The 17,224-nt window shown below is 33.6% G+C and overlaps 2 protein-coding genes across 3 annotated transcripts; both read right to left on the bottom strand.

Moving 5' to 3' along the window:
- Positions 1–572: 572 nt before the first annotated feature.
- On the bottom strand, positions 573–5,388 carry LOC7470001 (glucose-1-phosphate adenylyltransferase large subunit 1). Of its 2 annotated transcripts, XM_024599063.2 has the most exons (15): positions 5,371–5,388; positions 4,748–5,082; positions 4,429–4,551; positions 4,171–4,341; positions 3,596–3,688; positions 3,396–3,479; positions 3,252–3,307; positions 3,058–3,151; positions 2,564–2,749; positions 2,215–2,295; positions 1,725–1,811; positions 1,541–1,645; positions 1,339–1,445; positions 1,120–1,180; positions 573–1,015 (listed from the first exon to the last, which is right to left on the bottom strand). In XM_024599063.2, exons 2-15 carry the CDS (start codon positions 4,976–4,978, stop codon positions 914–916), a joined length of 1,581 nt encoding a protein of 526 aa, XP_024454831.1. In that variant the 5' UTR covers positions 4,979–5,082; positions 5,371–5,388; the 3' UTR covers positions 573–913. The 2 variants fall into 2 exon arrangements, with proteins under 2 accessions (XP_024454831.1, XP_002306116.3); XM_002306080.4 differs by lacking the exon at positions 5,371–5,388 and having other exon boundaries at positions 4,748–5,224.
- An 8,903-nt stretch (positions 5,389–14,291) lies between these two features.
- LOC7461230 (40S ribosomal protein S25) lies at positions 14,292–16,407 on the bottom strand. Its single transcript, XM_002306081.4, has 3 exons — positions 16,239–16,407; positions 15,927–16,136; positions 14,292–14,552 (listed from the first exon to the last, which is right to left on the bottom strand). The coding sequence occupies exons 1-3, from the start codon at positions 16,239–16,241 to the stop codon at positions 14,439–14,441; spliced, it is 327 nt and encodes a 108-aa protein (XP_002306117.1). The 5' UTR covers positions 16,242–16,407; the 3' UTR covers positions 14,292–14,438.
- Positions 16,408–17,224: the final 817 nt, after the last annotated feature.

Consider the following 17,224-nt stretch of genomic DNA (forward strand, 5'->3'; position numbering starts at 1 on the left):
CCAGATAAAAAGATTTTTATCAGTGAGGTTTTTTGTCAGTTAGAATTGGGTTGTCAATTTTTCCAATCTTATATATTTTAGTCTCCAGCTTTTCCACTTATCATCTTGGTCCTCCACCACCAATCTTGAACAATCTTCTAGACTTTCTTCATCTTGGTCCTTTTACACATATTTGATACGTTGCATTGCAAAGAAGCTCCTCGAAGGAATTGTTGCAACCCATGAATTGCCACGTAGCAGATGAGGACTCGGTCTTTAAAGGGGTCCTATAATCATACTGTCGAGGGCAACACCTGAGCGGCACTCGACAACAACATTGTTTAGTGTGTGACATAATGTTAGATTTCTACAATAAGGGTGGTAGATGAAAATCACGAAGAAGTGTTGTCACTTTTTATCATTTGGGTTTTGAATCTAAGGAAACTTCTGATGATGTCATTTTGAATCTGAATCTAGATATATAGAAATGATGGCAGCAGCTTCTTCTGCTTTGATGTGGAAACTGGATACATAGAAATGATCCACTATTTCACTTCACGACTCCTTTTATCTTACACGAGACTCTGTGTAAGTTCTATTGCAAGCATTAACAGGCTTATTTCATTATTCCATACAAAATACAAATATTTCTTTTTTCAGTCTTGTACAAGTACAGACTTCAAAAAGACCCGAAGCAGCTGATAACTAGGGACTTGTATCAGATCTTAACTCGGGCTCTATTTTTACAAGCAAGGAGGGATCCTGTGGTTTACGTAGGATAAAGCAGGGGCAGCTTGCATGCTTCTATCTTTTGAGACCAAAATGCTGCCACTTCCTTTCTTAAATAGGCACTAATAAAGAGCTTCAAAATGTTCTTGTCTCAACACCCTCTTGGAACCAAGTCCTTGATAAATAATTGAGATCCAACATCTATTTATATAACTGTGCCATCCTCTATTGTTGCCTTTTCTAATATAATCGTGATTCCAGATCGAATGTAAAACCCTTTTTCTTCCCGGTCTGCTTCTTGCACACCCTGCAAAACCAAAGCATTGAGATACATGCATGCAAAATTTTCATAGGAGTCTATTGAGAAGGATTATGTATATGAGCATGGTTTGAATGAGTGGTGTTACTTACATCTTTATTCGTAATGATCACGTCTTTCCCTATCTTCGCATTCTTGTCAATTATGCAGTTCCTTCAAGAAAAACCACAAACTTTTTGTCAGAAATAACCATTTATATACCCTTGTAGTCTTCTTATAAATGAAGTAAAAAAAGGAGGTGGTGGGAGGAGGTGGGCATCCATATATTTCGTTTGAGTTTTCAGTCTATTTTCCAATGTTGAGTCCAGTACCTGATTTTTGTGTTCCTTCCTACGCCAATTGGGACTTTACCCTCTGCCAGAAGAGAGGCAATTTCAGCTTCAGTTTGGTAGTGGTCTGCCCCAAGCATCACGGTATCCTGAAGACAGAAAAAAGAGAGATGGTTATAACTCACTCAAGTAACCAGAAAGGAAAAAGAAAATGTAAAGAATGGAAGAAAAGATGATGGGTCACCTTTAACTCAACGCCATAATCTAAACGGGAGCGTTCGCCGACCACAGAGTGTTGGACAGTGCATTCTCTCAAGAAACATCCATGGGAAATTATTGCATCTACAATCTGAAAAATCAACCTAAAACATCAGAAGGAATGTAATTCATCAAATCCACAAATTGGAGCTCAATGTACATCAGCATACCCGACATTTATCAATTTTGGTTGGTGGTAGGAATCCAGGAGATGTATAGAAGGGTGTCTTTGGGTCATAAAACTCAAACTTAGGAGGCTGCAGAAAATATATAGTCAATCAAAAACATGAATCTGGTCTCAGTGAAAAGAAATTCAAACATACATGCTTGAAATAATATGGAAAGCTAATTACAAATTGCTGAAGCATGGAAACTCAGATGGCTATATTGCATCTGAAGCCAGAAATCTTTGCAAGGCAGTAATGATTCACATATCTTCTCATCTTATATATATGGTAGCAATAGCAAGTGCCACGAAAAGGCAAGAGAAAAGGTGCCCGAATTCGTTGAGAGACAAAAGAAGTGGCAGAAAATATTTCATATTTTCTTCAGATGACATTATCCGCTACATATCTATATACCTTTTCGATCACATGGTAAGTAAAAGAATGGTATGGAATTTAATTCCAAAATGTCAAGAGTCATAATTATAAAACTAACCTCTTCAGCGAGGGCCAAGTTAGCTTCATAAAATGACTTGATGGTTCCTATATCCTCCCAGTAGTCTTTGAAAATATATGCCTGCAAAGAAATATTATATTAGAACTATACTTTCTACAGGAAGCGTACATGTTGCACAGAGTAAAACAAATTGAATGTGAACAAGAAAAGAGCTCAGTTTTTTAGTTCTTCGTTATAAGCTTGTTTATTCTTCTTTTACAACGTGGTAGGAAAAAGGGAGCATGGTGGACGGTAGGTTTTGCTCTAGGCTGACAAATCATCCTTCTGTCAAAACAGATTGAGAAACATATTAAAAGAACTAATATTTAAACCTATAAAGTTCTCTTACTTGGACATTGTGCTCCATTACAGCTGCAGGAATGATCTCAGATCCAAAGTCATTTGATGTGGGATACCTCCACCTCAGAAGCTTCAATAAAATATCTGTTTTAAACACATAGACCCCCATTGATGCAATATAGGAAGATTTCAAGGCGTCTTGCGGAGACAACCCTAGATGAGTCGTATCTACTTGCTGCAGAGAATCAACAAAAATATATATGCTTAAATTGGAGTAATTCAGTATGATCTGGATTTCATAGTACTTTTATCACTATAACATAAGGTAATTGCGTAAGGAAGCCAGATGATCAAAATTTCAGATTTTATATAAAAATTATGATGTTATTTAACAGTCTTAAGGAAAATGCCAGAGATTTTAGACACGGCAGGCACCTAGATACTTATTCTTGCCAGAATATAAGAGGGGCATGCACGTGGGTGTAGATTCAAAGGATGCTATGACAAAAGTAAGTCTAAACATGAGAATTCTGAAATCCTCACCATTTCCCTCAATTCTGAACCCTTCGGTTTTTCAGTGAATTGGAAAATTTGGCCCTTGCTGTCTATTTTAACCAGTCCATAATCTGATGCACGGCTGCAAAGCAATCAAGATGAAATGTTATAAAACAAAAGTTTCCATAACCAGCAAAACAAGAAAAAATATCACTTGAAGCAAAGATAAAGACTCAACAGACCTTTCGCCCACTGCAACACATGAAATTGTAATATCAGCATTACTATCAACATGATGCTGTTGATTCATAGCAAACAGGTAAGCCAGAGTTAAGAATATGTTAACTATATTTAAAGTCCATTTCATTAGAGAAACAATGGCATACTTGCACGAAGTCCATATAATCCATTCGGTAAAGATGATCTCCGGACAAGATAAGTATATTCTCAATGCTCCTGTTCTTGGCATCCTACAAAAGCCAACATAATTTATAAGACCCCAATTCAATTTGAGCAAGGACTGGAGCAATGTGGAGTATGATTAGTTATTTACAGATGAAATTTCCTCATAAGTTTTCATATTCACCTCAAAAACCCATGTGAATTGCCTCACAGCATCTGCTGTTCCTTGGAACCATTTCATTCCTGCTTCCCCAGGCGTTTGAGTTGCAGCTAAAACCTGTTAATCAAATGTGTTCACAATTCAACATCTCATTATGAAGAAATCATGTTAGAAATTTGATGCGATTTTTATTGATTAAATCCCTTGACATATAAGAATTCCAATTAGAATAACGTGTTGTCAATGTTATCATTGAGATTTGCTTATAACTCATCTGCCAAAATTGGATGATCTGCAATCTCCTGATCAGATCATTGACATGAAAATTTACCAAAAGTAACTTCTGCTCTCGTATCAAGTGAATTAGGAAACCTGGATTTTGATTGTTATATTACTAGAAAAAACCAAGTTCAAGCAAACTTTGATTGCTTGCTGGGTATGTTGTCACAATTACATAAAGTTTTACCAGCACAAAAAACCTACACGATAGGAAAAAATATCTTATGGCATCCCGGATTTTGTATTGCAGGAAGTTCAATTTCCGATTCCGAAATCAGAAATTCAGAGGCATAATAAACACACCAAGACTGGAATCATACCTCCACAAATCCATCTCCAAAGTTAATACCATTTCCGAAATACGTGTGCGCAAGGTGCCGGTTCAGAGAAGCCGAGTTGAACTGCGTCAACACAAAAATCTTGTTTATTCCACTATTGATGCAGTTGCTCATCGGGATGTCTATAAGCCTATAGCACCCTCCAACTGGTACCTGCAGAATACAATGAACTGAATTATTAAACCTCAAAACTTATAATCTTTACTCATCATCTTCTATGAATCAAACATATTTTCTTACAGCTGGAGTTGCTGCCCTTCTGGTAAGGGGAAATAGCTGAGTCCCCGCACCTCCACCTAGTATGATTGATGCTACATTTTTTGGGTCTGCTCTTCTTCTCCCGAATCGCGGCGGTTGTAAGGTCTAACATCAATTAGGAACCGTTCAGGGACGAGTATACTTCAAATTATGATCAAAGTCACACATGTTTAAAAATCAAAATCATTCATATTCAGAAACTAAGATGGCTATATTCATATTATAAGAAATTTTGATCATGGAGGATATCAAAGAATGACCAAAGAATGCAAAAATTGATTATGTAATTAAATCAACTTACCACAGTCTCTTTGCCATTATTTGATGTCAAAACAGCGAAAGCAACACCAGGCGTGAACTTATTGACACTCTTGTCAACTTTCAAGCTTTTTGCAAACTGATTGGCCCAAATGTTATTGAAACTCCCTCTGATCCTTTCACCCCAAAACTCTGTATCTCCATTGTTAAAACCACCTTTGCTAGCTTTTGCCACAGGAGTATTAGCCCTCAAAACAACACAGCAAGAATCCATTACTGCACTCTCACAGGCAGCCCACTTGTGATAACCGTGATGGATCACAATCAATAAGTATTTAATTCACTCACCAAAGCACCGCGTACAAATCCCTATAAAAGCTGGGTTCCAAAACCAAGTAACCAAGTAAAGTAAAGATCACGTAAGATATGGTACCGACTATAAATAGGTGAAAATGGAATGACTGTTGTGTCACATGCTCTTACACACTAGAGGAATCGAGAAAGTACCAAATCTAAGCAACCAAAAAGTCAAGTTTAACGATATAAAACAAACTTTTAAGTACAACCCAGATAACAGAAGCTACCAAGAATCGAGAATCTAAAGTAGCAAAATGCAAAAAACTTTTGACTGAAATAACACATAAAAGATCACATTAGAAAACACACCAAGTGGGCTTTCAGGAGGTGGAAATAGGAGTGAGATACGTGAAGTGATGCTGACACTGATGGTTAATATGGCTTCATTGGTTTGTGAATCCTCACGAGAAATCTTGCATTTCATGTTCTTTTATACCTTTAAAATATTGAATGTGATCTTTCTCTCTTCTCGCTCGTCATCTCCTGCTGTTTAGAGGTGCGATAAAAGTTGTATTTTTAAAATATTAAAATAATATATATTTTTTTATTTTTTTAAATTTATTTTAGATATTAATATATCAAAACAATTTAAAAATATTAAAAAAAATAATTTAAAAAAATAAAAATTTAGACAAACATTGTATTCAAGATTTTTTTTCTCTTGGTCTATTGCCTCCATCATTTTTGTCTCTTTATATTCAAGATTTTTCAAGTAAAATTATCAATTTCGTTTTGTTTTGTCTAAAATATCTTGTACAATTTTAAAAATAAAAAAGCTCGAAACAAATTTCATCTCGCTCTGAATGTCAATTGATTTCTTGGTCAAATTACGATCAAGATGTTCCAGTTCCATTCCATGAAATATTTTTTTTTACCTTCTATTTTTTTAATCTATATTTTTTTTCCTAATTTTATCATTCAACACTTAGTTTATTATAAATTGAACTTTATAATTTGTTGTGATTTCCTTTCTTTGTGGTTATCTCAGTTTCATGACCTATGTCACAGGTTTGGCGGGTTAACCCGGTTGAATCAAGTGTTTTTTCTATTTTTTTAATTGATTTTTTTTTTGTTTTATCATTCAATATTTTGTTGATTATGAATTAGGCCTTTTCATTTGTTTTGGTTTGTTTTATATAAAGTTATTTCAGTCTCATGACTCGAATCACGAGTTTTACGAGTTAACCCAAGTAAACTTCGATCATTTTATTGTGTCATTGTCACCACCCGATTCCTGGATCCATGACTGACACATAGACAAGGTTTCCCTCTAGGGTTCTATACCTATGCGAACTTAAACTTACACACAAACGTTTTCCTTATATAAACAAAACAGAGTTCTACGTAACATGATAACATAACTAATTTCATAAAATAAATTAAGTATCTTAATCCAAGAGTTAATACAAATATCGTAATTGTAGAGCATTAACTAGACATAAAGGAAAAATATTAATTACAACCAAAAGAGCAAGTTTTGAAGTTCCAACAAAAACAACTTGCTAACAAGCTATAAGCCTGAAAGAGATAATTAACGAAAGAATGAGTTTGACAACTTAGTGAGTAGATAATGTTTAATATATATACACGAGGTAATACAACAATAAGGAACACACACACACACACACACGACTTTAAGTTCTTACAGGAAAGTTTCTTGAATAAGCCATAACAAAAATATCATAAGGTAAGGCTCGTCAGAGAATCAAAATGCAATGAGCATGACGCTCTGTATTGTGGGATGATCAGTCGTCACATGTTGGTGACTCCCCTGACTAACTAGGGTTCAGATACGATGTGCACAAAAACTAACGCTACCCTGTTAGCATGGGTATTATGTCTAATATACCATATGTTATATCATAATCACACATATATATTTATATCTCAAGACTCAACTCATGACATCAATAAAATGAAAAGCTATTAATTCAAAAGTACATAATAATTTATATCATATCTAATCATAAACAAGAAATAAATAACAATATAAGAATTACCAAGAAGCACGATCAATTCCTTATTAATAATTCAAGTATTTATATTAATCCTCTAACATATGAAAAATTATCTACTCACCTGACTCAAAAGTAGAAATAACACGAAAGCAGATATCGAAGACAATCCTATCCTACAGGTAGAATATCAGGATTATCTTAATACAAAAAGAGACATATTAAAAAACAACTCAAAAAGAATATACAATCTATTTAATACACTTAACTTAGGGTCTAACTCATAATCATATATGTTTATGAACCAAACTGATCCTTTTTCTCAAAAAACTAAAAAATCAAATGATTTTTTAAAATCTAATTAAAAAGGAAACAAAACATAAAACTTGATAATAATTCATAAATAAACCTCAATTATTCATCAAAACCAATATGAAAAACTGAAATTATAGCTAGGGACTAATCTGGAATTTTCTCAAAGTTAAATTGTAATTTTGCCAAATTGAAGAATGAAAATGTCATAAATTCATAACTATACTGAAATTTTACCCATAATACATCCTCAATTATGTCCAGAATCTTGAATTATGCTTCAAGGACCAATTTGCAATTTTTTCAAAGTTCAAAGACTTAACTGTATGTTACTAAAATTAAAGGACCAAATAGAAATCTCGTAATCTTCAACCTCAAGACCATACTATCCAGATTTCCAGCAAGCGTTTTTCTTAGTATTCTTACACCTAGCATATCAATTAAACCAATTAGTCTCAAAATCATTATTCTTAACAAAATCATCTAAACTTCAGTCAATTAAACCATTACCCATAAAAAGTAATCCATAATATTTCAATCAAACCCAAATCATAATCTTCAAAACCCTAATCTTCAATAAATTCGTAATCTTAATTTATACCAATAATTATAAACATAAAAACATAATCTTACCTTTTAAACTTATTTTCTCTAACTCTCTTCTTCTTTCTTCTTCTCTTTTTTTTCTCTCATACTGGTTCTCTCTCTCTAATTTTAAATATCTCTCTCTCTCTCTCTCTCTCTTCTCTTCCTATTTATATTTTTCAACTCATATAAAATTACCTAAATGCCCCTCATTCTTTTATACTTAATATTTATCCCTCTAAGGGCATTGTTACCGTATACTATCAATTCTTTCTCTTTTATATTAAAATATTACAGTCCTTTTTCTAGATTGATTTTTTCCAATTTCATCATTCAACAATGAGTTTATTGGGAATTGAGTTTTATAATTTGTTTTGATTTGCTTTATATATGGTTATCATGGTCTCATGACATGAGTCGTGAATTTGAAAGGTTAACCCGAATTGATAGGGTCGATCCAATATGTTATTGTTTCAATATTTAAAAAAAAAGAATGTCTTGAATTTGTTTAGTCAAACTATGTTATTACTAGTCATTGAGGTTGTCTTTAGATTTGTCAAGTCAACTCTCACACGGTTTTAATTTTTTTTTCTACTAGAAAAACATTAACTACTCCTTTATGTTTCTTTTTACATTAAAAAAAATTGATCATACCCGTAGCGTAGCGCAAACGAACAATCTAGTAGTTATTAAATAGAAATGTTTAAATTTTAAAATTATATTTAGATACTTGACATTGTGTTTGAAATTTGAATTACATAATTTCAAGTTATATATATATTCAAACAACACGCAAAAATACTAAAAAAAGAAAATATATCATTTAAATTAAAAAAAAAATGAAACACTAAAGAATAGAATTGAACACCTTATCTTTATCAAAGAACTTTCTCAACCTAATAGCTTAAGCTGTTAAGTGAGGTCCCAAGATATGATTTATATTATTTTTTAACACAACCCCTTAAGTGAAAGCTCTTTGGGCTTGAAACTTGCACAAACTTACACTACTTTGTGCTTCATTTTTATCAAATAAATAAGAATGGTGAGATTCAAACTCGTGACCGTTTGGTCATCAAGGCTCTAATACCATGTCAAAGAATCAATTCAACTCAAAAGCTTAAGTTATTAAGTTAGGTCCTAAGATATGATTTATATTATTCTCTAACACTCTCTTGCTATAAATAGAAACCACATATACTAAACACCTGTCCATATCAAAGTTGATGTCTTAGTACCAAAATATGCTCGGTTTTTTGTCAAGCTGCAAGTGCACACCTAATGTTAGGAATTACATCTTAAACGATATTTTATAAAAAAAAATTATTTTTTTTAAATTTATATATATAATTTTGGATTGTTTTGATATGCTGATGTCAAAAATAATTTTAAATAAATGAAAAAAAATATTTGATGCATTTTCGAGCAAAAAACACTTTGAAAAGCAACCACTACCTCCCTCCAAGACATAAATGCATAATTAATTGATTTTATTTAGACTGTAATAATGATAAGTAGATGATTAGCAAAATTCTCTTGAATTAAGAATATGCGACATCCTTCGCCTAGCTTACATGTCAATTAAAGTTAATTTCTTATATATATATACAAAAATAAAAGATATATTGTTTGCATCAATTTAATATTGAAAATGTGAAAAAAATTAAGAAAACAACTTGAACATCAAAATTACTTTTGAAGTTTGCTTATTAATAAAATTAGTAGTTGAAAAAAGGATTATTCATGTTACATCCTTAACAATTCAAGCTGATGTAACCTGCTAACCTTTCTTGAAATTATTATCTCTACTAGGAGAACGATTATATTTGAAAGGTTTCTCATTCTCATCCTCCTTATACAATGAGGTTCATACCTTAATATGTTGGCTTCCTCTACCCTTACATGATTCTCCATGGCTAGCTTTACCTTCAACAGGTTTGAATCTAGTAGAGCATACAAATCCTTCCACATAGAACATTTTCTTACTCTTCTTATCAAAGCCTTTGAGGTTGCTGGCTTAATTAATTCTTCTATCTTGAGTATTTTTTTTGTTGAACCTATTCAAAAATGCCTTAGTGGATTCTCCTCCTAATTTAGTAATGCCGAAGAGTTATGTGGAGCTTCTCTTGGTGAGTTTACTGGTGCTAAATTGTGACACAAGTTTAGCATAAAGATCATAAAAACCCATGACAAATCTTGGCTTTAGATTGTTATATCAAGCTGGTGCTGACCCTCTAAAGGTCGTAGGGAGGATCTTGCATATAGCATTACTATATTGGATGACCAGCACAAGGTTGCTACGCATGTTTTGGACATGTTCTCGTGGATCCACGAGACCATCATAGTTGTCCAAAGTCATCTTTATAGAGACGTACTTTTTAGGATGAGGGTATGCAACTCGCCTAGATAAAGGTGATCCCTTTATCTCATGAGTTATAGACCTTATCTTGGAAGTATTTATCAGTCATGCTTCTTCCTGATCATTATGTAATAGGCTATGGGAGCTGGAGAATTCTTGTGTGGAACAGCGAGATTGATAGCTTACTTCAATCATGTGGTGGCTAAAAAGATCACATATAAAGTAACTGCTTATTGAGAGAGCTTCAAGTCTAAGAGAACGATCTCTAGAGAGACAAAGAAATTATCAAGGTGGAACGCTTTCCAAGTCATTTTGCTTAGCTTCTTCTAGATAGTACAATTTTCTCCTGGCAGAGAAGAATGCTTGTGGTTGAGAGGTTGGGATTGAGGTGGCTACCTTATGTGCTAAGATCGATTTGTTGGGGTGGTAAGGCCTAAGGTTGTCTCTGGGATGCCAAGACAGCTTGGGTAAGGGCTTGCACCTGATTGATGAGTTGTTAAAACTCTTATGGAGCAGACATGCTAGCAACTACAAGAAGGTCTATGACACGTTCCATCCCAGGAGTATGTTGATTGTTTTCCATTAATAGCGATTAGGGATGTCAAAAACCAATTCAGGAAGAACAGTTGATGGCTTTTTTATCAGTTCTCCATAGACGGTGTCAATTGATAATGTTCCAATAATATAATATGCTCAATAACAAGGTTTTTTTAAGTGTTTGAATAATGAGTAATCACACATTCACTTCAATATTCCTTTCTCTATAGTTCATGAAATTGATGATTGGTGATAGAAGACCTGAGACTTGCAAAACAGTCTTTTTTACTGGGATTTAGGGACCCTTTCGATGATAAAGTCAGTAAGTTTTAATAAAGGATTGAATATAAATGAGAGAATGAGATTTTAATTCTAAGAACAAGAGTGTTTCTTCTTAGTTGTGTATGATAAATGCTTTGAGTGTTTTTTCTTAGTTATGTATGATAAATGCTTTGAAAATAAGAGTAAGAATATTTTAGAGAATAGGAAAAGTGTGAACCCTTTTTGCGTGAGTGGTTTAGAGGGTGTGTATATATATATATATATATCCTCTGAACGTTGTCAAATTCTTGAATGGAGGGGTTGGAACGTCATCTCCTCCTGATAGCTATCTCTCCAAACTCATATGTGTATGGGTTCAGTGCATGTTGAACCCAAGAGTATTGGGTCTAACACCTCGCTAGACCCATGTATTTGAACCTAGTGCATGGTTGAACCTAAGAATGTTAGGTCAAATATCTCTTTAGACCTGCATGTACTTGGACCTAGTGTGTAGTTAAATCTAGAGATTTTGAGTCTAGAAATAAGTGAAACTCATGTCATCTGGGCTTGACATTCTACCAAGTCTAGAATATTGAGTTATTACCTTGTATTTGATTTTTTACTCATGGGATTCGTGTGTGTGTGTGTGTGTAATACATTGATCCATCACATTTTCTTTCTATTCATCTTCTTTACTTACTATGTTTGACTTTCTTTTGTTGATGATAATATAATAGCTGTTTATATGTTCATTAATCAAAATGGTAGTTTATGACAAATTTTATGCACGGGGAGAATAAAAAGACGGATCCATTTTATCTAATTCTCTATGTATATAATAATTAATTTGTTACACGAGATATATGCTAAATGATCCCTTATTCTTTTTGTATTTGTATCAAGACCAAGAACAAGAAAAAGAAAAACCAACTAAACTAGGGGGTGTTTATTTCTCGGAAAGCGGTTTCTGAGAAATCATTTTCCAAACTTTCCTGTGTTTGTTTGCCATTAGAAAAGTTGGTCAACAGAAAACATTTTCCGGTCAACGGAAAACACTTTCCAGTCAAATGAAAATTTGTCTTGGTTTCCCGGAAAGTGTTTTCCTTTTATTTTGGACGGAAAACACTTTCCAGAAATTGTGAAAAATTTAGAAATGTCATATTATTTGCTGATTATATCAAATTTGGTCCTCAAACTTTTGATTGCTATATATATTTTGTTTTGAATATTTCTTTTTCAATTTCATCCCTTAAAATTTAATTTTTATATTAAGTTTGGTCCTTATTTTTATAATTGTTATTTGCTTTTCCCTTATTATTTTTTACTTGAAATTTTTTATCTATCAAATTTGATCCTTATTCTTTTGATTGTTACTTATTTTATTTGAAATAATTTATGAAATGTTAATTATTATTATTTTAATTTCTTCATCTTTTAATTTTTTTTATTTTTTTTATTTAATCTCTATTATTTTGATTATTATTTATTTTATTTAAGATAACTTATGAAATTATATTTCATTCTCATTGAACTTTTTAATTTGTAAGATTTGTTCCTCATTATTTTAATAAACTTGAAAATAAATAAAACATTAATAAGTTATTTTTCAGCTCATTTTTCATCACATAACCAAATACTGGAAAGTATTTTCCAACTTATTTTTCATTATACTATTCGTAAAATAATTTATTTTTCTGGAATTTATTTTTCTGAAATTTGGAGATGGGTTAAAGTTTATCAGCTTGATTGATCGTTCCTATTTTCCATAGGTGGAATCAAATGACTGAATTGGTTCCGCCATGGATGCGGTGTGGGTTGATGACAGGAAGGAACCAAGGCCAATTTTGTTCGAGTCCCATGCAGTAGTGACTGATAAGAGATAGCACTCAAAAACAAGAATACACGAGCAAAAGCTAAATGCAAAAGGCTCCATGGAAAGATTTCACGTGGCATGCTAGTGAATTATGAGAACAAGTCCTACTCACTTGAGATTTATCAAATCTTGACCCCTCCTATTTCGTCCACAAACTGCCTTGAAAATTCACCGGGGCCCTGTATAGAAGAACCAGAAAACAAAGTATTGCCAATTCTGAAAGTTGAACCTGTGAAAGATGACTTTTTTCAGTTTAATTGTCATTTACAAACCATCCCTAAGCTGTCCCATGCCACAAATCTCAAGATTAGGGATGTGCTAAACAAAATTGGAAATTAATGCATGAAAGAGGGACCATTTTGGAGGAAGGAAAGCAGTCAACTTTTATGCTAGGCAGCACGAGCCTTACCGTAGAATGCCATATTAGCATTTGGGTATAGGGACCCTGTTGCATAATCGGATTATACCTCCTCATCCCCACCTCATATTTATTGGTTCGGTACAGGGGAAAAATTCTAAGATTCCTAACTATTAAAAAAATTATATGCATTATTATAATTACAATATAACAATCAATTGTTTTTTTTTTTTTTTGGTAATATAACAATCAATTGTTAACACAATGCAATAATATAATCAAGTCCATTTATTGAATTTTACTACAACAGAATTAATTGATTGAATACAATGATCAAAATATAAAGTTACATAGCAACAAATCCAAGTTAAAAGATCATTGTTGAACAAATATACTTCATGAAATACCAAAAACGGGAGAGATGAGTTTCTCAATGGGACAGGAAAGATGCTGCCGAGCCCCATATCCCTATTTTCTATTTATGTAATTGGAAAATAACCCTCATACCATCCCATCTATCCATTGGGTAATTTTGCCATCCCATCTATCCTTTAGGAAGCAGCTTTTGCGAGTCTTGTTTTACTTGACATCGTCAATCTACATCAGGACTGGTTAATGCAGCGAATTCTGGTCTCATAATAGTTAAACTAATAAAACCTTGGAGGGAGAGGCAACAAATACTATTCTACTAGTCACATCTAGCGAAACCCTTTCTGCTACCCTCCATAACTGAATATTCAAAACCATGAAACTCTCTACGCTGCAGGTTGGCAAACGAACATACATATCTTGAGCAGCTTACCAAACACCAAAGAAAAGGTTTCTTTATCAAAACAATTAACTTCTAAACTAACAGTGCGACTTCCACAAACAGCCAAAAAACCTGAAAACAAAAGGCAGCAGAATGCAATGCCATGCACAGAAGACCAAAACCAGTGGAACAAGAAGTGCATACCGCATGGGAGAAAATAATCTAAAGATGCAAAACCAACATCTCAAGAACCCTGAAAAAATTCATTCAGCACAAAAGATAGGAACCTTCTAAAGATTGTTATCACAGTCACATGAATAAAAAGTAATAGCAGTGAAGCTCAGCAACATGCTACTGAAAACTAAATAACCCCAAATACAATAAGACACCTAGGTGTTGGTTGCCCTGGTGTAAATCTGCTGGCTTGCATGAGAAGAGACCATCCTAATAGAACCTCTAGCCATCAGTTCCCTAATTGCCTTCCTCGCAAGTGATCCACTAATCTGCAAGGTACATTAAAATACAAAATCAAATGATACATGTACACAAAATTAAATAAAACACGAAAGCAGGGTTAGACATTCATACTTAATACTTGGCAGGCTAATAAAATACATTTAAGAAAACAATGCCCAAGTAGAATACACAAGGCCACAGTTATATCATATTAAGCGTACAGCAGTTGTTGCTCTATGGTCGATGTTAATTTTACACAAAAACCTTTAAACATGAACCTCAAAAGTCAAAATGATAAGAATATACAAGTGCTGAATACCTAGCTTGTAGCCTGAACTCTATTGTAAAAAGTAGCAGACAGTGCACATCAATGTATGACTGATCAGTGTTAGGTATTAAACTGACCAAAGCACTTGGCAAGGTACCTAATAACCTGGGTTTGAATCCTGATCCTACTGTTGATAAGAAGGATCATGGTGCACCTATAATTATGTAGCCAAAAGTCTCTTAGTCCATACCAATAGACCAAGGTAGACAGACACATTACTAGATCAGCAACCAAACTTGATGCACCTTCACCAATGAGAATATTCCAAGGCATGTATAATAGTTTACAGATCTTGACACCATTACGGAAAAAATAAAACTATAACCACAGAACAGAAACTTTTGAGGCACAGAATTCCACATTCATCTAAATCTCAAAGACAACCAAAATACAAAAAATATACATGATATACGCTCCACATAAGCTAACCAATACACCGATCCAATTGTCACAACTAAATAAAACAACACCAGGAACAATGTCACAATAATGAGAATAAAAAAGGACCTATACACCTAATCAACAACAATCCAATTCATGATAATTTTGAGTAACTGTAACTTTTTATTAACTATCCATGATTTTAAACATTCTCCCAAACTCTTCCACCACATTACCATTACAACTTACAATAATTCTCCAAAAATTGCTACCAAAAACTAAAACTTTTTATTCCCTAAAATGGCAACAGCTTGTAGAAAATCAGAAGGTTTACTTCAAGAACAACAACATTCCTCGGGATTTATGTCATATACCCTAAACACGCCATCAAGTTGGACCCACCCATCACACTGCTCAGAGCAAATGTTTTGGTGAGTGTAGATATTAAATAATGCTAATTTTACATGACTTCTATCGACATAAATCATTTATTGAACGATAGATCCCACAAATTCAACGGTTAAGATCCTCCCGGACATGAATCCGACAGATTTTCAGTGAAATTAGCATAACGGATACGTTAGTGCTATACGCTTAGTCGTAAACCCAGTAACTAAAATATCCTAAAATAATCATAAACGAAAAAAACCCACGATTTGATGTGACTAAAATACGTAAAAGACGTAAGCTTTCGAGAAAAACGTTACTGTACCCTCATACGGTCGGAGAGGACAGAAGGAGTGATAAGCTTGTACTTGGGAGCTTCAGAGAGAAGCTTATCATAAGTAGCCTGATCAAAGAGAACCATGTTGTTGACTTTCTCCTTTTGCTTTCCCTTGCTCCACTTCTTCTTCTTTTGCTTCCCTCCTCCTGATTTTGCTGGCTTCGATGATGGTGGCGGTGCTTTCTCCTTCTTCGGTGCCTACACAAACCATAGAAAACAAAAGTTAGTTCAATTGGATTTGTGAAGAGAAACGTATAGTTGTTGAGATTTGAATAATTTTGTAGAGAAATAGAGGGTTACCATTGGATCTGTTGATGCGGTGTTAGGGGAGGGAGAGGGAAAGAGGCTGCTGCTACTGCAGGGAAGTGGTAAGGGAAATCAGGTAGGTGTTTTGCGTGCGTTACTTGCTCTTATGCAGCGAGTATATATCTAGGGTTTCTTGGATTGTTAGCTGAATTAGAAACGACGACGTGGGATTTCATTTTGCCTAATGGGTTGCTTTTATTGTTTCAGGCTACGCTTAAAGGGCTGTTTTGTTAAAAAGCTCCGCATATGTTTTCTCTAATGACAAGCCCAAGCCCACGAATATTTGGGCCCGTATCCGTGAACACTGCTTAGTGGTGGTCATGGCAACAATAGTTTGTTGTGTCAATTTTGTGAAAATCTGGTCACATGGCCTACTGTTGTTGGAAGTGTTTTAACCCAAATTTTCAAACTCCACCACCACGTCTAAATATTCAAGCAAACTTGTCTTCAATCATACTCGGCAACAATTAGCTGAACGATGTTTATTTTGAATTTCACTTTTCTTTTTTTTTTTTTTTTGCATAGCGATTACTCGTGGAACATCTTACATAAAATATTTATGTCTAATGGCCGTTATTACTTCTCTTTTTCTCTTCAACACTACTTTTCATATGTTTTTTTAGTGTTGGGGTTTCTATTATAAATTGGAATTGTTGTCTTGATCATGCTTTATATATTATTATTCCACGTGTGCTTAGCCATGATAATTTACTTGTTGGTTGTAATAATAGACAAATTATTTATCTCGGGTGTGAGATGCCTAAGAGTCACAATATACATTTTTATTTTTTTATTCATTCTGTTTCAAAACCACTTGAATTAATTTATTCTGATGTCTGGACCAAGCTCGGTTATTTCTAGCTATGGATCTCGTTATTATGTTTGTTTCTTAGATGTCTTTACTAGATTCATATGGATATTTTCTTTAAAATTAAAATTTTATGTTGAGAATATCTTTCTTTAATTTCAAAAATATATTT

This window comes from Populus trichocarpa, chromosome 4 (genome assembly GCF_000002775.5).
Source record: "Populus trichocarpa isolate Nisqually-1 chromosome 4, P.trichocarpa_v4.1, whole genome shotgun sequence".
Taxonomy (NCBI): Eukaryota; Viridiplantae; Streptophyta; class Magnoliopsida; order Malpighiales; family Salicaceae; genus Populus; species Populus trichocarpa.